Source organism: Dendrobates tinctorius, unplaced genomic scaffold (assembly GCF_039654945.1).
Source record: "Dendrobates tinctorius isolate UK_male_01 unplaced genomic scaffold, ASM3965494v1 ptg000151l, whole genome shotgun sequence".
Taxonomy (NCBI): Eukaryota; Metazoa; Chordata; class Amphibia; order Anura; family Dendrobatidae; genus Dendrobates; species Dendrobates tinctorius.
The window spans coordinates 6,383,324-6,409,756 of NW_027361818.1; the positions used below are offsets into that span (position 1 = coordinate 6,383,324).

At 45.0% G+C, this 26,433-nt stretch overlaps 1 protein-coding gene across 1 annotated transcript; it reads left to right on the forward strand.

Annotated features, from left to right (window-relative positions):
* Positions 1-6,694: 6,694 nt before the first annotated feature.
* On the forward strand, positions 6,695-12,609 carry LOC141049898 (vomeronasal type-2 receptor 26-like). The gene is made up of 4 exons (XM_073546737.1): positions 6,695-6,772; positions 6,865-7,083; positions 11,418-11,541; positions 11,622-12,609. The coding sequence occupies exons 1-4, from the start codon at positions 6,695-6,697 to the stop codon at positions 12,551-12,553; spliced, it is 1,353 nt and encodes a 450-aa protein (XP_073402838.1). The 3' UTR covers positions 12,554-12,609.
* Positions 12,610-26,433: the final 13,824 nt, after the last annotated feature.

The window sequence follows — 26,433 nt, forward strand, 5'->3', positions numbered from 1 at the left end:
CAGGGAGCAGACGGAATCAGGAGAGGCTGAAACCTACCGGTGGGTAGGCGTTTAACAGTCTTGTTATGGGCACAAGAAGGATAGGCTGCGACATGCTCCTGGATATCCTTACCCATAGTAGGCCACCAGTAGTAAAGAGTGATAAGTTGCAGAGTCTTCCTCTGACCGGCGTGACCAGCCAACTTGGAAGAGTGACCCACCAAAGGACACGATTACATTCTGAGGCGATCAGGAGAGTTTTCCCTGAGGGGAGTCGGGTAAGATCAGCAGAGGCAACAGAGACTAACCTTGAAGGTTCAATGATGTGCTGAGGTTCTTCCTTCTGATTGGAAGGCAAAAAGGCTCTCGAGAGTGACTCTGCCTTGATGTTTTTGTCAGCTGAATGAAAATGAAGGACAAAATTATATCGAGTAAAAAACAGTGCCCAGCAGCACTGATGGGGATTCAGCCTCTGTGCGGTTTGGAGGTAGGCAAGGTTTTTGTGATTGGTGAATATGACTACCTGGTGAATTGCTCCCTCAAGAAGATGCCTCCATTCTTGCAGGGCTAATTTGATAGTTAACAGTTCCCGATCTTCAACGGAATAGTTCCTTTCTGCGGGGGAAATACCTTGGAAAAAAAAACACAAGAGATCTTTCGACCAGTAGAAGATTTCTGGGTAAGAACTACTCCTGCACCTATGGAGGAAACATCGACCTCAAGAAAAAATTGCTCATTAGAATTTGGATGATGAAGAACGGGTGCGGCAGCAAAGGCTTTTTTTGAGAGAAACAAAGGCCTCCTCTGTCACGGGGGACCAATCCTTGGAATTTGTACCTTTCCGGGTTAATGCTAAGATGGGTGCCACTCGGGTGGAAAAGTGTGGAATGAATTGCCTGTAGTAGTTGGCGAACCCCAGGAACCGCTGTATGGCTTTCAGCCCAGATGGACGAGGCCACTTGAGGATGGCCAACAACTTCTCTGGATCTATTCTTAATCCTGTGGAGGATGCAATGTAACCGAGGAAAGACAAAGACGATTGTTCAAAGATGCATTTCTCAAACTTGGCATACAGCCTGTTCTCTCTGAGTCTCTGTAAGACCAGACGCACTTGGGTCACCCTCGCTCGCCCAGGGCAGTGGGTTACTCGGTACCGGGCCGGTGTCAGGAGGGGAAAGCTTCACGGCAGCTGTGACCCAGTGCGTGGCCCTGGGTGCCCAATATCAATGGCAGTGATGTTAATGGTGTTAAAGTTTATATGAATAGCTCGTGACGCCACCCGTGGTGTTTGGCAAGGGAGATGGTAAGCCAATGCTGCATACAGATCCGCTGGGACTGATGGTGTGGTGCAGCAGAGATGGTATAGCTCCCCACAGGTGGAGCTGTAGTCCCAGGGCAGTGTAGGTGCAATGGATGAGGAGAGGCGCAGAATGGTATGGATGCTAGTACCCAGGTGTAGTGGTGAGGGAATAACTGGAGGACACCAGAGTATGCAGTTCCAAAGCTTTACTCACTGTTTGCAGTTCACACAACTGCCTTCCACCGTACTGTGTTCTCCCGGTCAGGGCTCCAGCCAACCTCCAGGCAGGATAGGATTCTCCCTTCCACACTCCGCCAACATGTACCTTACTGAACGACTCCTCCAATGCGCCTTTAGTTGCGAAGCACTCCAGTACTAAGTTACCCTGGAATGCCTCTCTCTAGGTGTTCCTAGTCTTTACTTGTATGACAGACAGCTGTAGCCTGCTTCGGGGACTCCACTCTGCATCCCGGCTCTCTATTCAGTTGCTGTTGTGTCCCAAGTCTATGATGGGAGCAAGGTGTTAGTGGCTCACTACTCCTCCGTTGTCTGTTGCCGGACATAAAGATCCAATCAACCTTGGGGACCGGGCCCCAGCCTTTGCGCTCTCTGGACTGGAAAAGTTCTCTATCTTTCTTCAACCAGCTTCCCACCGTCCTTCTATTCTCCTTCGTTCCGATCTGTTCTATCTCTCTTATGGAAGGTTAGGTTATCAATCTTATCAGTCTCTTTCTCTGTCTTTCTCGTGCCAGCAGCCCAGATCATTGGGACCTGCTGCAGCACGTCCCTCAGACATCCATCTTCTTTCTTCTCTCTCCTCTAACCAACTCCGAACAACTCTCACTCTTCCCACTCTTTTGTATCATCTCACTCCACCCGCCTCCCAGCACATCTCGTGTTACAAAGCAGGGTTCCACGAGGGGTGCTCTGTTAACCTCCAGTCTGAAGCTGTTAGGTGGCCCCACTGAACTATCCTGTGTGTGGAATGCAGGTGTGGAGTGTGGTCAGGAGTTCCCACCTTACCTGGATGGTGGGGCACTACACCTTAGGAGAAGGTGCAGTACCTCTGTGGCGACTGAAGCCTCAGGGGCACCACACACTTGTCTCCGGTGCGAAGCTAAGTCAGCCGAGAAGATCAGAATGTCGTCCAGCTAGACAACAACACAAGTATAGAGCAGATCCCTGAAAAAGTCATTGACAAATTCCTGAAAAACCGCGGGTGCATTGCTTAGGCCAAACGACAATACCGGGTATTCGTAGTGGCCATCACGGGTGTTGAAGACTGTTTTCCATTTGTTTCCTTCTCGTATTCGGATCAGGTTGTAGGCCCCTCTGAGATCCAATTTGGTGAAGATCTTGGCCCCTCGGAGACGATCAAACAGTTCTGAAATAAGAGGTAATGGATACCTGTTTTTCACCGTGATCTGGTTTAGGCCCTGTTAGTCGATACAGGGCTGCAGGGATCCGTCCTTCTTTTTCACAAAGAAGAATCCTGCTCCTGCTGGTGAAGATAACTTTCGGATAAATCCTCTGGCCAGGTTGTCTTGGATGTAGTCCGACATAGCTTGAGTCTCTGCTTGGGAAAAGGGGATAAACTCTCCCACGGGGAGGAGATGTTCCGGGAACAAGATCAATCAGGCAGTCATACGACCTATGTGGAGGAAGTCTCTCTGCCTCCTTTTTCCCAAAGACATCCGAGAAAGACCAGTAAGAGGAAGGTAACCCTGGCAAGGTAACAGGATGGACAGGAAACGAAACTGGTAGGACCCAGATAAAGCATCAGTCCACACAGTAATCACCCCAGCGCAGTACTTCTCCTGTTCTCCAGTTAAGGATCAGTTTGTGCATCTGGAACTATGGTAAGCCTAAAAGCAAGGGGTGAGGCAAACCGGGGTACACATAAAAACGGATTCTTTCAGAGTTCATTAGACCTACCCAGAGTTCCACAGGCTCGGTCTGGAAATGGACGGGCTTCGTCAGTGGCTTGTCATCTATGGCGGTCACTCGCAACGGGTTAGGAAGACGCTGGACTGGTAAGCGGTAATGATCCACAAGCGCCTGCTGGATAAAGTTCCCGGCAGCTCCGGAATCCAGCAGACAAAGGTCAGAAAATTTTATTGCTTCGAAGGACACGGAGACTGAGATTTGCAATGAGGGAGAGGAATGTTGTCTACCTAGGGTGGCCTCTCCTACCGAACCTAGGCACTGGAGTTTTCCGACCTCTTTGGACAGGTACGAATCAGGTGCTCGGGACTACAACAGTAGAGGCAACTTCCTTCTTTGCAACATGCCTCCTGTCGGCGGCTGGCCAAACTTGATCAACCTCTTTATGCATCCATTAGCCCTCTGTGTCTGTACTGATACACACTTAACATTATGGCTGGTCAATACAATTAGGGCAACTGTTACCACCCACCTTTCGTGTCTCCCTTTTTTTTTCCTCATAGATTGTAAGCTTGCGAGCAGGGCCCTCATTCCTCTTGGTATTTGTTATAATCTATGTGATTATTGTTATGCTGTAATGTCTATTGTCTGTACAAATCCCCTCCGAAATGTAAAGTGCTGCGGAATATGTCGGCGCTATAGAAATAAAATTTATTATTATTATTATTATTATTATTATTAACCTCCATGACCTCAGGGGAGGGAGGCGAGGTAGCCAATAGGAGAACTAGAACCCAGGTGGTAGGGCCTTTTGTCTTGTTTGAGCTCCTTGGATCGTTCCTGAAAACGCAGGTCAATCCTGGTTGCCAAGGTTATCAGATCATCCAAGGTAGTAGGCCTGTCCCTTCCCACCAGCTCATCCTTGATTCTTCCCTTTAGGCCCCCCCAGAAGGTAGCCACCAAGGACTCGTTGTTCCAGGATAACTCGGACAAGAGAGTACGGAACTGAACAGCATACTGAACCACCGTGAGAGTTCCTTGACGTAAACGGAGCAAAGCTGAAGCTGTCGACGTGGCACGGCCAGGTACATCGAAGGTCCTGCGAAAAGCTTCTAGGAAAGATTGAAGATTATTAACCAGAGGGTCCCCTCTCTCCCATAGAAGGTTCAACCAGGCGAGAACCTCTCCAACAAGATGTGACATCATGAAGCCCACGATGGCTCGGTCAAAAGCAAACATATGCCCCAGGATTTCGAAGTGCAGAGTGCACTGATTGATGAAACCCCAAAACTGAGTGGGGTCTCTGTGGAAGCGGATGGGTGCTGCCAGGCAAGGACCTTTACTTGCCGTGCAGGCAGATACCTGGGTGCTGGTAAACGAGTCAGGTGCAGTCGAGGTCTGCAGGGAATCCATGTGGGTAGACAAGCTGTGAAGATAAGTCGTGATCTTGTCCTGTTGATCCCTTAAACGGGTCACCTCTTGGCAAAGCTCCACAGTCGGAGGCCTCTGGGATCCAGCGGGTTCCATGGCTGGAGCAATCTGTAACGAATGGAATTGGAGGCACAGATGGTGAATTTCACATTGTTTTTTTATTTTTAGAGTGGAACCTCGGGACCATGGTCCAGGGGGCTCCGATGGTGGCGTGACGAGTGAGCCCCAGGTATCTGTAGTAAAGTCCCTCGAACAGGACCAGAATGGAATACCTGGGGGACACAGATGCTACCTCCAGTTAGACTCCGGACACGTGACAGTGTCGAGGTAGCTATTTTGGGAGGGCTAAATTAACCCTTCACGGTTGATCCAGTGATTTCCAAATTATTCCAGTGTTGCTAGCAACTCAAATGACCACACGGAGACTAGGGTCTCTGTACGGGAGGATCGAGGCAGATCACTAAGCCCCTTTATTTTAGTCACATCTTTTATAATCTTTTGCTTAATTATGCAAGGTTCTCAAGTACCAATAGCATCATTTGACTTTGTAAGCCAATAATATTGCAAGAAAACCGGAAACTACATATATGTCCGTACCTAAATAGAGTAGAAAGTAGTATAATGGCATATTCTTCAGAGTTTTACACCCCCGACTCCCTTATCTTATACAGATGGGAACAGTCTGGTTTCATGACAGCCCATGCCAATTATAAAAATTTATCTTACAACAACAAAAACGGAGAAACAAAACCTCCAGAGAATGGATAAAACGAAACTTCAACTCTGATTTTAGTATTAACCCTTCACAACAGCTGTCCCAGCAGGACAAACAGGTAATAGATATAACAGATCAGATGGTACTGACCGGCAGACACCGGGTGGTATCCGTGGTGAAGCTGGCAGTGGTGAGGAAGGTCAGGTCCTGAGTAGATGATAGGAGCTGGCTTCAGTAACCTTAACGTAGTCCTCGGGTTCGGATGGCAATTGGCGGAACGGGATGGCACTTGCATAGATGGATACTGATGTTGCCTGAGATAGTTGAACACTGGTCACTGATACTCTGTGGAGACAAACAGTATGAGCAAGTGCAAACGGATTGCTAACGCAGCGCAGACAGAATAGTGACTGAACCGGATGTAGCAAGAGTAGATGCTCGTTGCTCCGTCACTCTCCCTATGGAGGAGAGGCCAGAAATAGTAATCCATGTGCTGCCATTGGATAATTGCTATTTTCAAAAAATGTGTGCTGTCCCTTTAAGAGACCAGAGGGAAGCGCGCTCACGTCCTAAGCACTCTCCCTGAAGGCCTACTGGCAGCATACAAGGAAGTGGGGGAGGTAGAAGCAACAACAGGATGAGAGACTGACAGACCATGAGGATCCAGGCAGGGACCTCGCTGAGGTACAGGGGCAGTGTGGAAAGCAGGAGCAGGTGAGGGAGCAGAACTGGGGGCAGCGCCAGAATTGGGTGCAGGGCCAGAACCGAGACCGGGTGTAACTATATGACTTTTGTTAAATATTCATGGTAAAAGCATATTTTACATTTAAATACTGAAATAAAGAAAATAATAATGAAGTAAAGGCAGGGGGTCCTGGGTTCCCTATCACACCTGGAACATATAAACAGTGACAGAACAGTAGAGCATCAGGCCACCATAACCAAAATAAATGCTTGAATGGCACTATGAACATAGAGATCAGCATGTAAACATGGAGCAATAAAAATCAAATATCAATGCTGGCAAAAATGATCATAGGTTGATATATACGCTCACAATAACAACTGAATGTGCACAGATATCTGAAGTATTGGTGGTGAAACAGTTATAATCAACTGGCACATTCAATCAAAAACACTATAGGATAAGCAGTAAATTACCTGTGGCCATGATGTAGAGAATATGTGGTATTTGACCGTGCCTCAACGCGCGTTTCACCGCCTCTGTAGTTTCATCAGGAGGTGATCAGCAGGTTCAGACAACATTAGTCTAATGTATATGGGGGCTTTCAGATGTTTTCCATTGGAGTATAGGAGCTTCAAGTTGTGCCTCCAGGTTAAGCGAAAGCTTTAGAGACTCCAGCAGAGACTTCTGACTCAGTAGGATGGAGAATAAGTTGGGTAATCCTCTCCTTATGGAGAGACCTTGCAGTAGACAACATTTGCATGAGCTCTTCTTTATGGTACTTCCTTGAAGAGAAGATATCTCAGGCCTTTAAAATGTTACATTTGATGAATTTGAAAATAAATGTATTAATCCTTTGTATTTCATCAGCTCCTTCATTACATTAAGACTGTAGATTTTGAGACTAAAGACAAAACTCGCATATTTTTTGATGATAAAGGGGATCCTCCCGCCCTCTACGACATTGTAAACTGGCAGCCGAGCTCCACTGGTTCCATGGAACAGAAGATAGTGGGAAGTTATGATTCCAGATTGCCGGAAGGAATTCGAATGAAAATTAACAATGCCGATATTATGTGGAGTACTGAGGTAGGACATTATATTCTGAGCAGGTTTAATCTCAAATGCAAGAAGAAGGATTGAGGATGTGGGAGATTTGGGAAGTAGATTGTTGTGATATTTTCCTTTCAGAGATTTTTTGTTGTCCTTTTGGGGTTATTCAGCAGCTGTACAAGTTGTCCTTGTTCTAGGGGAATTCAAAATGTTCCCCTTTAACTTCCTTTGATCTTTATTGTAAAGCTAGGTATCTGATGATCAGTGATAGCCCTCTGTCTCCCATCCTTTTCTCTAGTAATCCCCACAATTTTTAGTTATAACACATAGTCCACATTTCCTTCCACCCTTTAATCCAGCCACAAGTGCAGTTTTCAATGCAGGATCAAGTGTCCATCTTGCCATAATGTTGCAATAGAGTTCTACTGGCTTCTTCAGCTTTTAGATATATACATACAGTGCCTTGCGATAGTATTCGGCTCCCTGGAACTTTTCAACCTTTTCCCACATATCATGCTTCAAACATAAAGATACCAAATGTACATTTTTGATGAAAAATCAACAAGTGGGGCACAATTGTGAAGTGGAACAAAATTTATTGGTTATTTTAAATTTTTGTGGAAATTCAAAAACTGAAAAGTGGGGCGTGCAATATTATTCGGCCCCTTTACTTTCAGTGCAGCAAACTCACTCCAGAAGTTCATTGTGGATCTCTGAATGATCCAATATTGTCCTAAATGACTAATGATGATAAATATAATCCACCTGTGTGTAATCAAGTCTCCGTATAAATGCACCTGCTCTGTGATAGTCTCAGGGTTCTGTTTGAAGCACAGAGAGCATCATGAAGACCAAGGAACACAACAGGCAGGTCTGTGATACTGTTGTGGAGAAGTTTCAAGACGAATTTGGATACAAAATGATTTCCAAAACTTTAAACATCCTAAGGAGCACTGTGCAAGCGATCATATTGAAATGGAAGGAGTATCAGACCACTGCAAATCTACCAAGACCTGGCCGTCCCTCTAAACTTTCATCTCAAACAAGGAGAAGACTGATCAGAGATGCAGCCAAGAGGCCCATGATCACTCTGGATGAACTGCAGAGATCTACAGCCGAGGTGGGACAGTCTGTCCACAGGACAACAATCAGTCGTACACTGCACAAATCTTGTCTTTATGGAAGTGTGGCAAGAAGAAAGCCATTTCTCAAAGCTATCCATAAAAAGTGTTGTTTAAAGTTTGCAACAAGCCACCTGGGAGACACACCAAACATGTGGAAGAAGGTGCTCTGGTCAGATTAAACCAAAATCGAACTTTTTGGCAACAATGCCAAATAATATGTTTGGCGTAAAGGCAACACAGCTCATCAACCTGAACACACCATCCCCACTGTCAAACATGATGGTGGCATCATCATGGTTTGGGCCTTCTTTTCTTCAGCAGGGACAGGGGAGATGGTTTAAAATTGATGGGAAGATGGATGGAGCCAAATACAGGACCATTCTTGAAGAAAACCTGTTGAAGTCTGCAAAAGACCTGAGTATGGGACAGAGATTTGTTTTCCAACAAGACAATGATCCCAAACATAAAGCAAAATCTACAATGGAATGGTTCACAAATAAACATATCCAGGTGTTAGAATGGCCAAGTCACAGTCCAGACCTGAATCCAATCGAGAATCTGTGTAAAGAGCTGAAAACTGCTGTTCACAAACGATCTCCATCAAACCTCACTGAGCTCGAGCTGTTTGCCAAGGAACAATGGGCAAGAATTTCAGTCTGTCGATGTACAAAACTGATAGAGACATACCCCAAGCGACTTGCAGCTGTAATCGCAGCAAAAGGAGGCGCAGCAAAGTATTAGGGGCCGAGTAATATTGCACGCCCCACTTTTCAGTTTTTGAATTTCCACAAACATTTAAAATCAATAAATTTCATTCAACTTCACAATTGTGTCCCACTGGTTGTTGATTCTTCACCAAAAATTTACATTTGATATCTTTATGTTTGAAGCATGATATGTGGGAAAAGGTTGAAAAGTTCCAGGGGGCTGAATACTTTCGCAATGCACTGAATATATACAGTGGGTACGGAAAGTATTCAGACCCCTTTTAATTTTTCACTAATTCTTTCATTGCAGCATTTGGTAAATTCAAAACAGTTCATTTTTTTCTCATTAATGTACACTCTGCACCCCATCTTGACTGAAAAAATACAAATGTAGAAATTTTTGCAAATTTATTAAAAAAGAAACTGAAATATCACATTGTCATAAGTATTCAGACCCTTTGCTCAGTATTGAGTAGAATTACCCTTTTGAGCTAGTACAGCCATGAGTCTTCTTGGTAATGATATAAGTTTTTACACCTGGATTTGGGGATCCTCTTCCATTCTTCCGTGCAGATCCTCTCCAGTTCCGTCAGGTTGGATGGTGATCGTTGGTGGACAGCCATTTTCTGGTCGCTCCAGAGATGATCAATTGGGTTTAGGTCAGGGCTCTGGCTGGGTCCATCAAGAATGGTCACAGAGTTGTTCTGAAGCCACACCTTTGTTTTTTTAGCTGTGTGCTTAGGGTCATTGTCTTGTTGGAAGGTGAACCTTCGGCCAAGTTTGAGGTCCAGAGCACTCTGGAAGAGGTTTTCATTCAGGATATCTCTGTACTTGGCCACATTCATATTTCCTTCAATGGCAACCAGTCATCCTGTCTCTGCAGCTGAAAAACACCCCATAGTATGATGCTGCCACCACCATGTTTCACTGTTGGGATTGTATTGGGCAGGTGACGAGCAGTGCCTGGTTTTCTCCACACATAGCACTTAGAATTATCACCAAAAAGGTCTATCTTCGTCTCATCAGACCAGAGTATCATATTTCTCATTTTCTATGCGGGCTTTTATATGTCTGGCACTGAGGAGAGACTTCCGTCGAGCCACTCTGCCATAAAGGCCTGACAGGTGGAGGGCTGCAGTGATAGTTGACTTTGTGGAACTTTCTCCCAGCTCTCTACTGCATCTTTGGAGCTCAGGCACAGTGATCTTGGGGTTCTTCTTTACCTCTCTCACCAAGTCTCTCCTCCCACGATTGCTCAGTTTGGCTGGACGGCTAGGTCTAGGAAGACTTTTGGTGGTCCCAAACTTCTTCCATTTAAGGATTATGGAAGCCACTGTGCTCTTATGAACCTTGAGTATTCCAGAAATTCTTTTGTAACTTTGACCAGATCTGTGCCTTGCCACCATTCTGTCTCTGAGCTCCTTGGCCAGTTCCTTTGACCTCATGATTCTCAATTGGTCTGACATGCACTGTGAGCTGTGAAGCCTTATGTAGACAGGTGTGTGCCTTTACAAATCAAGTCCTATCAGTTTAATTAAACACAGCTGGACTCCAATGAAGGAGTAGAACCATCTCAAGGAGGATCACAAGGAAATGGACAGCATGTGACTTACATATGAGTGGGTGAGAAAAGAATCTGAATACTTATGACCATGTGATATTTCAGTTTTTCTTTTTTTATAAATTTGCAAAAATTCCTACATTACCAGGTTTAAAGCAGTCAAGATGGGGTGCAGAGTGTACATTAATGAGAAAAAAATGAACTATTTTGAATTTACCAAATGGCTGCAATGAAAGAAAGAGTGAAAAATTTAAAAGAGTCTGAATACTTTCCGTACCCACCGTGTGTATGTATGTGTATATATATATATATATATATATATATATATATATTCTCCAAAGTTGTTAGGCGGACAGTTATCTGAATTGTGTGGCCAATTTTAAAGTTACTTTAGGCTACTTTCACAGTTGCGTTTTTTTGCGGTGCGTTTTTTGCGCACACAAACGCATGAAAAAAACGCATCATGTGTTTGTGAGCTTTTTTTGCGGGTTTTGGTGCATTTTTTAAAAAAAAAACCACATGCTTTTTTTGCGCATACGTATGCGCACCCATAGACTATAATGGGTGTTTTGCTGTAAAAAAAAACGCATTGCGTGCGCATGCGTTTTTGGGGGGCAAGTCGGACGCACAAAAAATGCAACAGGATGCATTTTGTGCGCCCGAGCGCACACTACAAAAAAACGCATGCGCATACAAACGCGTACATACGCATGTGTGTGCGCACTTATGCGCACCCATGTAAAAGATAGGAGAAAAAACGCAAGTGTGAAACCAGCCTTAGTTCATAAATTTGCTTCCCCCCTCTTAAATGGAGTTCTAGGCACCTGCCTGTTCTGTTTTTATGTTACACTTCCACCACCTACATGCTTTAGCAGAAAACTTGAATATGAAATGTCAAGCTCTCCTTTATGAGTCTTTAAAATATTGTTCTCCAGCTTTCAATGTGTAAATACCCATTTGGTGAATTCTTATATTTAGACTCCTCAATCAATATGCAGTCCAAGTTGTCCTTTAGGAACCCGAAAGGTAACAATTCCAGGAAAGCCCACGTGCTGCTCCAAGTGCGTCCAGTGCCCAAAAGGAGAGATTGCAAATGTCACAGGTACCATAAATACAGCCATAAGCTATCATGTATCTTACATGTGGAATTTACAAACAATTTGACCCCATGTTCTTCTCTAGATGCTGTGAAGTGTCAAAAATGCTCTTGGAATACTTGGCCCAATACCCATCAGGACTTGTGCTTACGAAGAACCATTGAATTTCTCTCCTATGATGAAGCTATGGGTATCAGCTTGGCAGCGCTGTCTATTGTATCCTCTCTCATCCCCATTGGAGCTTTGAGAATCTTTATTCATTACAACACCACACCGATCGTCCGAGCCAATAACTGGTCCCTTAGCTGTCTTCTCCTCATGGCCTTATTTTTCTGCTTCCTTAGCTCATTAGCTTTCATTGGATATCCACATCCTGAGAAGTGCCTGTTACGTCAGGTGGCATTTGGCTTGGCTTTTACTCTCTGCATTTCTTGTGTCTTGGCCAAAACTATAACAGTTGTTATTGCTTTCAAGGCCACCAAGCCTGGGACTAGATTACGACGATGGACTGGGGGAAAGTTGTCCTACTCTGTTATTGTGATTTGTGTTCTCATCCAGATATCTGTCTGTGTGACTTGGCTTTTCTACTCTCCTCCATTTCCTGAGTATGACACCCAGACTCCTTCTAGCAGTATCATTTTTAACTGTAATGAAGGGTCACCTTTTGCATTTTGGGTTATGTTGGGGTATTTGGGTCTTCTCGCCACTGTCAGCTTCATCGTGGCCTTCTTGGCAAGAAGACTTCCTGACAGCTTCAATGAGGCCAAGTATATTACATTTAGCATGTTGGCCTTCCTTTGTGTCTGGATTTCCTTCATCCCAGCAACTCTCAGCTCCCGTGGGAAGTACACAGTGGCCATGGAGATCTTCGCCATCCTTTCCTCCAGTTGGGCCATAGTTGTTTGTATATTTTTACCCAAATGTTTCATCATATTGTTTCGACCTCACTTGAATGTAAGGAAAAATCTAATAAGAAACGTGTTTGACCGCAATAGGACATCAGAGCTTTATACTTGACCTCAACCATATGTGATCACGTCACTTCTACCATCAAACCCTACTAGACACTGCTTCAGAACATACAAAAAATCATCTAAAACTGACCAAAAGTGTAGTTATATCACTTATTCAATAGTGCTATATTTGGCGTATACATTGAATTTGGAGCTTAAAATTATCACGCCTCTTCTAGTATGTCAGAATAAAAGTGCTTATACCCATTGGATAGTAGTTGAGGCAAAAAAATATATATATAAAAAATGGGGTATTTGTGATATTATAAAGTTGTTTTGTTGTATAATATGCACAAGAAAAATGCAACAGGTCCGGGTAAGGGAATGTCTGTGTGACGAAAGGGGAGTGTGAGATCCGAAAGGGGTCTATGTGTGGAGAAGGTCTGAGATGCCGACTATGACATGTAACTGAAAGAAAGGTACAAGAGATGGAAGACGTGAGAAAGACAGCCGTCCTAGGTCAGGTCCCCGACACCACGGACACCCCTGAAGGAGAAAGATGGACACCGGCAATGATCTGGTAGGTGTGAGGCCTCGATCATGGCGTACCGGAGAGTGGAAGATGACAGAAGGGGAGAGTAGGGGAAGGTACACGCCATAGAGAGAATATGGGTGTACCTAGCCCAATTTGAAAGACGTTGTCATGTGGCGTGCGCGCTGGTGAGGTGCAGTAGACTGCTCAGAGCATGGTGCTCCCAGTATGGTTCGGCCCCCACGGGTAGTGGGTTTGGCCCAACAACTGGTCCGACAACAGAGTGTAGGTGAAGCTTCAGAACGACGAAGGCAGGGATTACGATTGTCGAGGACGACAGTAGACAAAGGAAGGGGGAGTGTAGGGAAGGTGACCTGACGGACTGACTTGTCAGAATAGAGAAAGGAAGGTTTGCACAGTTTAGACAGCTGTCAGTTACTACAGTGGGGAAACAGCTGGGAAAGTGTAGTGGACATGCAGTACCTTGGGTTGACCATTAGAGGGCAGGGAGGAGTGTGAGCAAAGGACTTGACATCAGCTTAGGCTTAGGAAACCATTGGTCATGGGGGCGGAGTTACAGGGAACTGGGAATGATATAAATTTGACAGGGGGGTTCCAGAAAGTTCCAGTCACCAGGGGGAGCTCCAGTGACAGGAGGACTACGACAGTTTGTGCACTGTGAGGAAAACCAAACTAGGGGGACTGAGGAGAGAGAACATCAGGGGGGTGGTCCTGACAGGAAGAACCGCAGTATAGACGAGGCACGCGGTGAAGGACACCGTATTTGGAACGACGAAACTGACCAGTAAAATGTTGATGGTGTACGGGCCTAAGGCTGCCACAGTGACTGAGCTGACCAGATCGTCACAGAGTGAAAAAGGGGCGGTACGTATAAATACGTCCCTGGTGTAAAGTACGGTGTGTGAAGCGGTCCTGGACACGGAGGGCCGTGAGAAAGATATTGCGGTGTGCTGTGAGGGCTGTCAGTCGGACGGTGGAAAATAAACTTGGACCTGTTGCACCCGAAACTTACCTCTATCTTGTGTCTGTACGTCACTGCGCGGTATACAGAGGGACCACCCCCCAGCCCGGCCCACCAACTCTTCAAATACACATTGGATAACATCAGCTGAATTAGCCCATATTGATGGGTTTTACTAAGAGTCTAATGCCAATGGAGACTCTAGACAGATGATTATCAGAAGAGATAAGGATCCGGATGGATATGTATTAAAATATAGATCCTTTTTTTCTCCAATAGATAAGCCACTTCAAAAGATGCCCGACAGTGGCTCTAGCAGAGAGCATAGAATTGTTCAGCATATCGAGCGCTTCTGTGTATGGGAGAGTTTGGCGGCATAACTGCTAGCCAATCGGTCAAAACATCGTTAACAGCTGTCTAAAGTGTTTGTTGGCCTTAATGAAATACTTGTTGATCTGACAACATTTGACAGGAATACAGCACCAGAACCACCATCAGTACATGAATACATCACTAGAACCACCATCAGTAGATGAAAACAGAACCAGAACCATCATCAGTACATTTATACATCACCAGAACAGTTATCAGTACTGGAATACATAAACAGAACCACCCGCAGTCATTTAAAAATCATGATTGCCCATTGTGTTTGTACCTTTTATCCAAGTACCTTGAAGCCGACATCTTTTCTGATTCAATCAGCTTTCATCCATTCTTAATCATCTGGTCCTGACAATATGATGGCTTTCCACATCCACAGCTCATCTCTGCAAACTTCCCTCTTCTCTATTCTTCTGCAGCATGTCTGACACAGTGCCCTAAAAAATAAGAGTGTTATTATAATACCCTGTGAATAAAATATCCTCCATACTGTGCCCCTGAATAAATGATTACCCCCTCACTGTGCTGCACAAGAAATCACCCACACACTATCCCTCAAGGTACATAGCCTCCACAATGTTCTCTTCTAAAGAATATTGCCTCCACGTTGTCCTCCCTCGTGAATTATGACCTCCATTTTGCCCCCTTATGAATTATAACCAACCACATCAACTTCCTTTACAAATTTTGGATTCTACCCTGTCCATACTTCATTAACTTATTATGCCCACGCTGCACCTTGTCAATATTGTGCCCTTCTCCTTACTATACACTGTAGCCACACTAAGCCTCCCCATACTGTGCTCTCATTGTGTCCCTCCCATTTACTGTCCCCCATATTGTTTCCTCACACTATATACTGCCTCCACATTTGGGGCACTCACACTACATACTGTCCAATCATATTGTGCCCTTATGCAATATAGTAACCCCAGTACAGTAAATTCACTTTCTATACTGACGCCCAATACTGTGCCCTCATCCTTTATATTGATTTCCATATAGTGCCCTCACTCTCTATACCGACCTTCAATACTATGCCCTCATTCTCTGCACTGCTCCCCCACTGTGCCCTCATCCTCTATACTGACACCACCATAGTTGTGCCCTCCTTCTCTGTACTGACCCCCCATATTTTGCTCTTACTTTCTATTCTGAACTCCCCCATACTGTACCCTCACTCTATACTGACCTCCCCAAAACTTTGCCCTCACCCTCTTTACTGAACCCCCCTTACTGTGCCCTCACTACCTAATCTGTCCCCCATATAGTGCCTCACGCTCTATTCTGCCCCCCCATGGTGTGCCTTCACTTTCTATACTGATATACTGAACCCCAATACTGTGCCTAGCTCACTATACTGACCCCCAATACTATGCCCTCAGTCTCTACACTGTTGCCCCCATATAGTGCCCTTAACTTCTATACTGATCCTGATACTGTGCCCTCACTCACTACACTGACCCACAGATTGTGTCCTCCCTCTGTGCTGAGTCTATTCTAGTGAGCATGGCCTCGCTCCATACAAGTGTATGGAGCAAGGGCGTGGCCGTCTAGTGGGTGTGACTGTCAAGTTAGTGCGGTCATCTAGTGGACGCATTGCTCAATGCACTTGTATGGAGCGAGGTCGTGCACACTATACGGGCTCTGCCCGGGAGTATGGATATTGTATATATCACCGCTGTTTCGGTTCAGAAACCAGCAAATCCTCGCAGTGCACCAAGCGTACTCGGAGGGGCGTCAAAAGTCTGCAGTCACAATGAGTGCCTTTTTTTAGACAAGACAATCCCTTTAAAATGTAATACTTGATCTAATATTTTTCTATCTCATATGCAATGTTTTGCGAAAACTATGTCATTGGTAGTATACTGAGAAAGACATAATAGCTAACAAAATCTCATAACGTGTGTGAGAAGAGGGCAGCTGATGGAAACTTCCAATGGCAACTACATTTGTCTGTAAATGGTATAAGAATCTTGCTCACATGGTACTAAACAGAATTGCTTAAGCTCACAATGGTGTGCACTTCTTTTCTCAGAGCACTTATGACTGAGAAAGCCGAGTCGCACAATTTGGCCCCACTGGTGATCTCATAATGTGACTTGGAGTCAAAACACAGAGCTACAACATGAGCAATGAGAAACATGAGCCTGTCACTGCATATCGGGGCTGGGAGCTGAGTGGAGTTCCACTGACCCCGAAAGTGCTAGCGCATTCGGAGGTTTATTTGAGTCTTAAAGATGCAAATGCTAATTAATGCATCATGTCTGCCCAACTCCAGTGCCTAGAGAAAAATATGGGTCTGACTGTGAGTACAATGGGATGCGGTACGCTAATGGATATCCTTTATGTTCTATGTGTCACGCTGCAGCACTGCAGGTAGTTGCAGAGTAGTGCAAACTCCACTAGATGGCAGCAGAGTAGAACAGATGTCCTGCACAGAGCAGAACCACAGAACTGCAGTGAGGCTACCACCAAGTGGCAGCAGAATAGTCAGCAAGTCGGGTCGATACCAGAGAATAGCGAAGTACAAAGGGAAATTACAAACTCAGATTCAGGGGATTGCAAATAGGTTAGTGCCAGTCAGTAGAGGAGTTATCAGAAGGAAGACACTGAATCAGGTCAGAGCCAAAGCCAAATCAAGTACCAGGGAATCCAAAAGACACAGGGGCACACAGAGACAGGACGGGCAGGGACAGAGTACACAGACACAAGCAAAGTCAGCAAAATGCAGCAGGACAAACCAGGGGTTCTCCAGAGCCAGCTACACTCACCATAGGTAAGAAATATAACTGACACTGACTGCAAGATGCAGCACAGAGATATAGCTGGCCTGACACAGGAACGAGGCAAAGAAAGTTAACCCCTGACATGACCAGACCGGGAAAGGATAGACAAGACCAAAACCCAGTCTGGATCATGACAGTACCATCCTCTCAAGGGGGGCCACCGGACCCCCAGGTTTCCCAGGATAATGTGCATGAAAAGCCCAAATCAACCGATCAGCATTGACTGATTGCGCCGGAACCCAAGATTGATCCTCAGGACCGTAACCCCTCCAACGTACTAAGTACTGAAGCTAACCACGAACCATCCGAGTGTCGACAATACGTTCAATTTCATACTCAGTTTGTCCATCCACAGAAACAGGAGGTGGGGGGGTATAGACTCAGCTGAGGAAGGTACAATCGATTTAAGAAGAAACCTGTGGAACACATTGGGGATACGAAGCGACGGAGGTAAACGTAAATGAAAGGCAACTGGATTGACAACCTCAATGATCTCATAAGGTCCAATAAACTTGGGACCCAGCTTAACGAAGGGAATTTTGAGATATATGCTCTTGGTTGACAGCCACACTTTATCTCCTACCAGAAATTTAGGTTCTACAGATCATCACTTATCAGCAAACTTTCTGTTTGCTCTGAGCCACCCCAATGTTCTTCTGGACCTCCCTCCAAACCTCCCCCAACCGTTGAACTGCCGAGTCAGCCCCTGGACACCATGAATCCAATCAGGAAAACTCACCAAAATGGGGGTGAAAACCATAGTTACAGAAAAATGGAGAGGTGCCAGTGGACTGATTAACTCGATTATTAAACGCAAACTCAGCCACTGGCAACGAGTTACACCAATCATCCTGCTGGGATGTCGCAAGACACCGCAAAATCTGTTCTAGTGACTGATTGGTCCTCTCCGTCTGACCGTTGATCTCGGGATGGCAGGCAGAGGAGAAGGTCAAACTAATACCCAATCTCAAAATAAATACAATTTTGCGCTGGTTCCAGTACACTTAGAAAGTCATGTCTCTACACTCTGTTCTAATGCTAAATGGTATATTCAACTAAAACAATATGGACAAAGGAAATTAAGTTACCTTGATTTTCACAATATAAAGTGCTGATCATATAAGCAGAATATTGCACAGAAAAAGGAGAGCAAGACCAGGGTCCTTAAAGTATAAAATTGGGTACAATTGTGGCACTGTTCCAATGTTTAATCCAAAGCTCAGTGATATATTCGATTAGAACCGTTGAGGGTTAATTTACCTTAATTCAACGGAGTGGGTTACTATTCCAATGCGGGTACTGCCATAAAGCACCCAATGAAGTCAGAAAATACATCATTAATGAAATTTTGAAAAACTGCAGGCGTGTTAGTGCGACCAAAGGTTATAACCAAATTTTCAAACAAACCCTCAGAGGTGAGAACCGCCATTTTCCACTCATCCCCCTCCCAAATACAGATAATATTATACTCTCTACTGAGATCCAACTTGGAAAACCACTAAGCCCCAGATAATGGTTTTAAAGATCTGGAATAAGTGGGAGAGGGTAAGTATTTCTCAGCGTAATTTTATTTAGTTCCTGAAAATCGAGGCAGGGGCGTAAACCACCATCTTTCTTTTTAACAAAAAAGAATCCAGCGGCCAGAGGAGAGACAGATGTGACCTTTGCGTAAACTTTTAGAGATATAATTTTTCATAGCAGTACGTTCTGGGCCGGAAAGATTGTAGAAACAGACCTTGGGCAATTTAGCACCCGGAATAAGATTAATAGCACAATCATAGGGGCGATGGAGTGGCAATACCTCAGCCTCTTTTTCGGAAAACACGTCCTCAAAATCTTTCAGGTACTCCGGAATACGCTCTTGATTAACAGACGTCATCAGCACAGCGGAAAGACAACCATTTGAACAATTAGGACCCCATTTCACAATATCCTGAGATTCCCAGTCAATTACAGGATTATGCAATTGGCAATTGTAACCAGGGAAATCCCAACACCAGTACCGCTGGAAGATTATCCAGAACATAACATAAAATTCGTTCCTGATGCAAGGAACCCACCTTGAGGAGAAACTCTTCAGAGACAAATTTAACAACATTTTTTGCCAACGGTAACTTATCAATGGCAATGATATGGATTGGGGTCTCTAGCCTAACTGTCCCTATCTTAGGCTAGTTTCACACTAGCGTTTTTTTGCGCTGTGTTTCTTGTGCACATCAAACGCATGACAAAAACGCATACAAACGCTTGTAAACACTGCTTTTTTTGTCGCCTCATCGTGCGCGTTAAGTCAAAGAAACGCAGCGTTTTTCATGCGTTTGCTTTATTTCAAAGTAGGAAAATTCTAGAAAAATTATTGCAACAGACAACACCAATGGGACATCAGGGGGCGTGTGTAATGGTAATTCTTTATATAGACCCTGTGTACAGCTGAATTCTTCACATTTGCTTGCTTTTTCTCTGGACAACATGGATCTGCGCTGGAAGAGTTTTCACTTCAACTTGGAGCTGGACGTCAGGATGGCTCAGGCTTATGCAGTTGCTTGCCATCAACAGAGGGAGAGAGAGAAACCAGCGAAGACGGCAGCGGCGGCGTATGTGGATACATCCGATTGTTGAACTCCGTGAGAGCTGTGGAGTGTACCACACCCTCTACAGCGAGCTACAGGCAAACCCGGAGAAATTTACTGATTAAACACGGATGTCCCAACAAAGCTTCAGGGATTAACTTGCTCGTGTTGAACAATCCATCCTGAGACAGGACACGCAGCTCCGTCGTGTGATTCTTCCTGAGGAACGGCTCCTGGTCACTTTACGGTATGTAATAATGTTTACAAAACAATGCCTGCATAATTTTCTTTGTTCTGCCATGTACTATTCCATAGCATGCAAATTTCTGGGTCGGCAATGTACTAAATTTTTGTTTTCTTTTGTGTTTTCAAATAACCATATAAAGCAATATTAAAATTTTCTTTCTTTGTCTGTTTCTCAGATTCCTTGCGACTGGAGAGACCCTCTCTTCACTCCACTTTCAGTACCGGATTGGAATTTCCACCTTGTCGGGAATTGTTGCGGACACCTTCCGGGCTTTGTGGAACGTTCTTGTCCAGAATTTCTGCCCCTGCCGACCACTGAAAAGTGGATGGAAATTGCTGACAAATTCTGGACTGTCTGCAATTTCCCCAACTGTTTGGGAGCTGTTGATGGGAAACACATTCAGATAATCAAATGCAAAAGAACTGGATCAGAGTTCTATAACTACAAAAAGTACTTTTCTACAGTACTCATGGCCATTGCGGATGCCGGATGTATGTTTGTAGCAGTGGACATTGGTGCATTTGGCCGTGGGAATGACTCTCAGGCTTTTAAGAACTCGGACATGGGCCAGAGGTTGTATGGCAATCAACTTAATTTCCCCATGCCACGGCATCTTCCCCACACCGAAGCTCCGCCACAGCCCTTTGTAATGGTTGGGGATGAGGCTTTTCAAATGTGCGCAAACCTGCTGAAACCCTACTCCAGCCGGGACTTTGACCACACAAAAAAAATCTTTAATTACAGGCTGACCAGGGCCAGAACTGTAGAGTGTGCTTTTGGGATTCTTGTCTCCAGATGGCGAATTCTCAGCACAGCCATTAATCTTAAACTGGAAACAGTCGATGAGGTGGTGAAGGCCTGTGTGGTTCTTCATAATTTTGTGATGGCTAAAGAGCACCCGACCTTTGAACTCGATGTTGCTGCTCCTAACCCATTGCCTGAATTCACTCAGCACCCTCTCAGGTCATCCGCTGAAGTTGGCCAAATGAGGGACCAATTTGCGGCCTACTTCATCTCAGATGTAGGACAGGTGGAATGGCAAGAGCAAATGGTGTAGAAAATTTTTATTGTGTGTATATATTAATAAATAAACCTGTACGGAGTGCACTATGTCTTTTTACACTGCAATACAATTATCAACTGTGCAAGTATTCCTGTGAATTCATGATGCTGTGTTTTGTGCATCATGAATTTACTAGCACTCCTGACTAGGTGACTATGCATACACACAATTTGTATGACCTTTATCAACTCTACAGTTTCTGTTCAATTTTTAGCGACAGTGGATAATACAAATAATATTTGTGTCACATGATCTGAAGTTAAAAATTGTGATTTGGGTATGCACTCGCATCCGTCATTTTTTATGGGACACCTGACCATGTGACTCTAAATATTATTTGTAGGATCACCACTGTGGCTTGAGTTTGAACTGAGACTGGACAGATAATAAAGTTTATACAACTTCTACAATCGCCAAGGCCTAGTGTCATGATGAAGTGAGGACTCCCAAAATAACGCATCCTGACTTCAGAATGTTATCACATCTGGCCAGGTAAATACACATATGAGTTAAACTGCAGCATCGCTACAGTCTGCGTGAAATATGTTCAGACTGAAGCAGCGCTGCAGGTTAAAAATCATATGTGTATTCATCAGACCAGTTTTGATATATAGTTATGATACTAGGCCTGGGTATTGTACATATGACTTATTTTTTAACCATCATTTCCTCAGTTAATTCAACACACACTGAATAGAGGATGTGGCTATTTACAAGGTATATCTATAGAATTCCCCGGGCTGGTCTCACAAAAAGGAGGATGGTGAAAACAGACCATCCTCAATTCAGTTTTTATGAAACCTGACAAGGTGACAATAGATATGCCTTGCACTCAACACCATCTTCTAATAAGTCTGTGCAATTTTAGCAAACTGAAGAGAGGGGTGGTCAGAATACAAGTCATATATTTGTTTTGTTGACAACACCTATTTCCTTGAAACACAAGAAACGTGTCAGTAGTGGAGATATGAGTGGGCAAATAAACAAAGTGTACGGTGCAGTGTGTGTACGGCGCAGTGTGTGCAGGCGGCGACAAAGACATTAATAAAACGTTATTATGGTAAACCATGACTGCAAGCTTATTTTAAACAAAATTAAAAATTTTTTTCATTTTTTCCTTCGTTTGGGGAAACGACTTACAGTGGATGAAGGTGTTCTAGGAGAAGGGGCGACAAAAGTTGTGGGGGAAGGGAGGTCACTGATGGAAATGGAGGTAGACAAACTAGGAGGAGATGGGGGAGGTACAGTCAAATTTTTTAGTCTTTTTTTGGCTCCTTAAAGTAGTCTGCCTGGACCTCCTTGTGCCCAATGCCCACCTTGAGTCTTGTGCATGCATAGAAGTTTGAGCAAATATGGAATGGGGGTCCCCGTTTGCTGCAGCTGTTGTGGCTGCTGTTGCTGCGGCTGTGTCTGCTGCTGTTGTGGCTGCTGCTGCTGTGGCGGCTGCTGCACAGTGGTGGCGGTGGTAGTGCTTGTCCTTGCAGGAGGACTGGTGGCGGCAGTGCTGGTCCATGTTTGTGGAGCGGTGGAGGCAGGGCTACAACATGTAGGAGGGGTGGCGGCAGGGCTGTTCCACGTTGGAGTAGTGGTCACAGTGGTAGTGCTCCAAGCAGGTGTGTGGGTGGTGGTGGTGTTCCAGATAGGAGCAGCGCTTGCCATGGTGGTGGCGGTGAGGTGACGAGCAGCACTCAGACTTGTGGTGGTGTAATAGTGGCTGTCAAGGCTTTGCATAGAGGTGGCCGTGCAGTGGTATGCAGCATAAGTCGGTACTGTTGTGAAGCTAGTCAGTGGTGGCACAAGTGGGAATGACACCCATGACTGCTGCACGTACCGATTCTGCTGCATAGACTGCAAGTAAGCAGTGTTGCAGGCCTGCAACACACTCAGCTGTTGCTCAGGAATAAGTTGATCCGCCATGCCCCGTTCGATTTTACTAAAGAAATGGTGAGCTGGTCTGTTGAGGTCGGTCTCCAGACGGTCAAGGCGCTGTTCGACAGAGTTGAACGGTGTTCCATTTGGTTAAAACCTCTTTCCATGAGGGAAAAACAGCTTTCAACTCTGTCTGACAGCGACTTGAGGCTGGCATGAAAGGCCTCGCTCAAGTGCATGAACTCGGGCAAGACAGGCCTGTCCAAGGCCCTCTGCTGCTGGCGGGTAGTGCCCGCATAACCAGTGGCAGAGACCTGGAACAGGGGAACGCCTGATTGACCAGCTTCCTGGTCACCAGCTGTCTGTGTTGCTGACCTGCAAGGTGCTTCCTGGCTGTCGGATGGCTGGCACGGGTCCGAGGAAGGACCGCTCCAGGGATAGGTTGCAGGGTGCTGTTCCAGGTGCTGTGGAAAGAAAGGAAAAACATTACTGTCATGCATTTACAAGACGCATCAGCTGTGGACTAGAAAAGCATTTATTTTTAAAACCACCAAAAAAAAAAATACTTACGCTCTGGTGGCAAGGACCGGTCTTAGGAATTCCAAATTATGATGGTGCCGGTATTTGGTTCTGGTCCTTGCCGCTAAACCACTGCGAACCTGTCCCTCAGCACGAACATCAATGTTGAAGCGGTCCTTCATCGAGTGCCACCGTGTTCTGACTTTGTTCACTGTTGGAAAAAAAAAATTATGAGTATGATGCAAGATATATTCTATGAGTAAACAAAACTGTGCCATCAGTACAAACAGTCAATGCAGCACAATTCAGCAATACAATACCCAAAGCGTTCACTATTGATCCTGATATTACGGTTGTGTTTCACATAGAATATATCTATGAGTAAACACAACTGTGCCATCAGTACAAACAGTCAATGCAGCACAATTCAGCAATACAATACCCAAAGCAGTCACTGTTGATCCTGATATTATGGTTGTGTTTACAGATAGACTATATCTATCAGTAAACACAACAGAGTAATCAAGGTCAATAGTGACTGCGGCATCACAGAGCAGGTAAATACTTACGCCTTTTTGGAGGTTGCAGGGGCGCTGTCCTAGCCATCCATCAACGCTGCGGCCACCTCATTCCACAGCCTCCGGGTCACCACATTGTCCTTGTGCATCTGGTCACTGCTGTCACACAACGGGACACGCTCCTGGACAAGTTGTATCAGGTGTTCATTATCCAGGTAGATGTCTTCATCCCGTTGTGGAACCTAGAAAAAAAATCAAAAAAATTAGAATCTTTGTGTGAATGAAAATGTTTAAAAAAAAAACAGGAAAGAAGAATGATAGAAGATTAAAAAAAAGAAAATTAAAAAAATCAACATTCAAATTGATTAGACTTACATTACGTGTCACCGCCGGGACTTGGCTTTGCTGCTCATGCTGTTCAGTGTCACTAGACGGGTCCGATGATGTTGTCTGAAAAAAAGAATAAAAATTATTAGACATTTGTATAGGCAGCAGCTATACTTACCCAAAGGATCAAAAATAATCACCTCACGCTCTGCTTGGGCCACTTCCTCCCGGGATGGGGAATAATTGGATTCAGAAGAAGACATACTGCTTGTAAAAAAAAATGCAAACCATTAGTACATAATAAACTTGACAAGCCAGGCATACATTTAGATGAAGAATACTCACATTCTTGCTGCTGAAGCTCCAAAATTCTGTGTGGTTTTGCTGTCTGCCTGCTGTCTGTAGAGTTGTGGTACAGTGCAGGCAGACACCTTATTTATCTAAACTCATCCCAAACAATGTTGCTTGTGTAGGGGGTGGTTTCAACCAGTGTCTAGACATTGTTTACTCAAAAAAAGCATGTTATGATAAGCGCTGATAAGCGCTGACGTGAGCTGAGCCATGCGCTCGTCATCACACCCATAGACTGTAAGGCTAGTTTTTGCGCATTCCGGGTGCACACGTGCGCATATGCATTTTTTCGGATGTTGGGCGGAACAAAAAATGCAACATGTAGCGTCTGGCGCGACTGGGCGCACACCTGGAAAAAACGCAGCGCACGAAAATCGCTAATGAACGCTTACATGCGCTAAACCACGCGCACACATGTTAATATAGGGGAGCAATGCACATGCGCACTATAGCGCACAAGGTGCAGCGCTAAAACATAACCTCCCTTCACGTCGTCGCTTCCTCTCCTTCTCCTTGAGGTTAGTGGCCCCAACTTCCATAGGATCCATATAGGGCATCACTTCGGGTGTAGCAAGATGGATAGGGTCCTCTCGCTGGATTACTCCTCTCTCCTGCAACCTCCGATCCATATGAATGGCATCCTCCAAGGAACTGGGTGGCAGATGGAGAGCCAGAGCGTCCTTAAGATGATCTGACAGTCCTCTCCTGAACTGACATCTTAACGCAGTCATCCCAAGATACTTCGTGGACCACCATCTAAACTCCGAACAATATCATTCCGCAGTGAGTTTACCCTGAAAGAGACCCATGATCGTGCCTCTGCGACCCTGACCTTGTCTGGTTTGTTGAAAATCAGTCCTAAAGCCTCAAAGAACTTATCACAGACACATGTTCAGGGGCAGTCACAGGTAAAGAAAAAGCCCAAGTTTGAGTACCCTCCCGGAGTAAAGAAATGATTATCCCCACCCATTGACTCTCATCACCTGAAGAAGCAGCTTACAACTCTCTCTGAATGTACAGAACTTCTCTTTTTCCCTGTAGAAAATATCAGGTTCAGGAGAGTGTAAAGAGACATCTATGGAGTCTGAGTGCTTACAGGCTAATTATGTCATAGAACCCTGAACAGACTTAACTGTCTCAGTAAGTTCCCTCTCGAGTTGATTATGGGAAGTAGCCAGAGTTCTATGTTCAACAGACAAATCCCGCATCATTTGAGTCAAATTTGACATCTCATTTGCAAGGGCATGAAGCGGATCCATAGCAAAAAGGAAAAAAAAAACTGACTATGGTCATTTATAATGTCATGCTGCAGCACTGCAGGTAGCTGCAGAGTAGTGCAAACTCAACTAGATAGCAGCAGAGGGGAGAATGAATAGAAGTCCTGCACAGGGCAGAACTACATAACTGCAGCGAGGCTACCGGCAGCAGAATAGTCAGCAAGCCGGATCGATACCAGAGAGTAGCGAAGTACAAAGGGGAATTACAAATTCAGAGTCAGAGGAGTGTAAGTAGATCAGTGCCACTCAGTAGAAGAGGTATCAGAAGGAAGACACAGAATCAGGTCAGAGCCAAAGCCGAGCCAAGTACTGGGGAATCCAAACCCAAAGGGACACACAGAGACGGGACAGGCAGGAATGAGTACACAGACACAAGCAAAGTCAGCTAAACACAGGACAAACCAGGGGCTCTCCAGAGCCAGCTTCACATGCCATAGGCAGGAAATATAACTGACACTGCCTTCAGGATGCAGCACAAAGATATAGCTGACCTTACACAGGAGCGAGGCAGAGAAA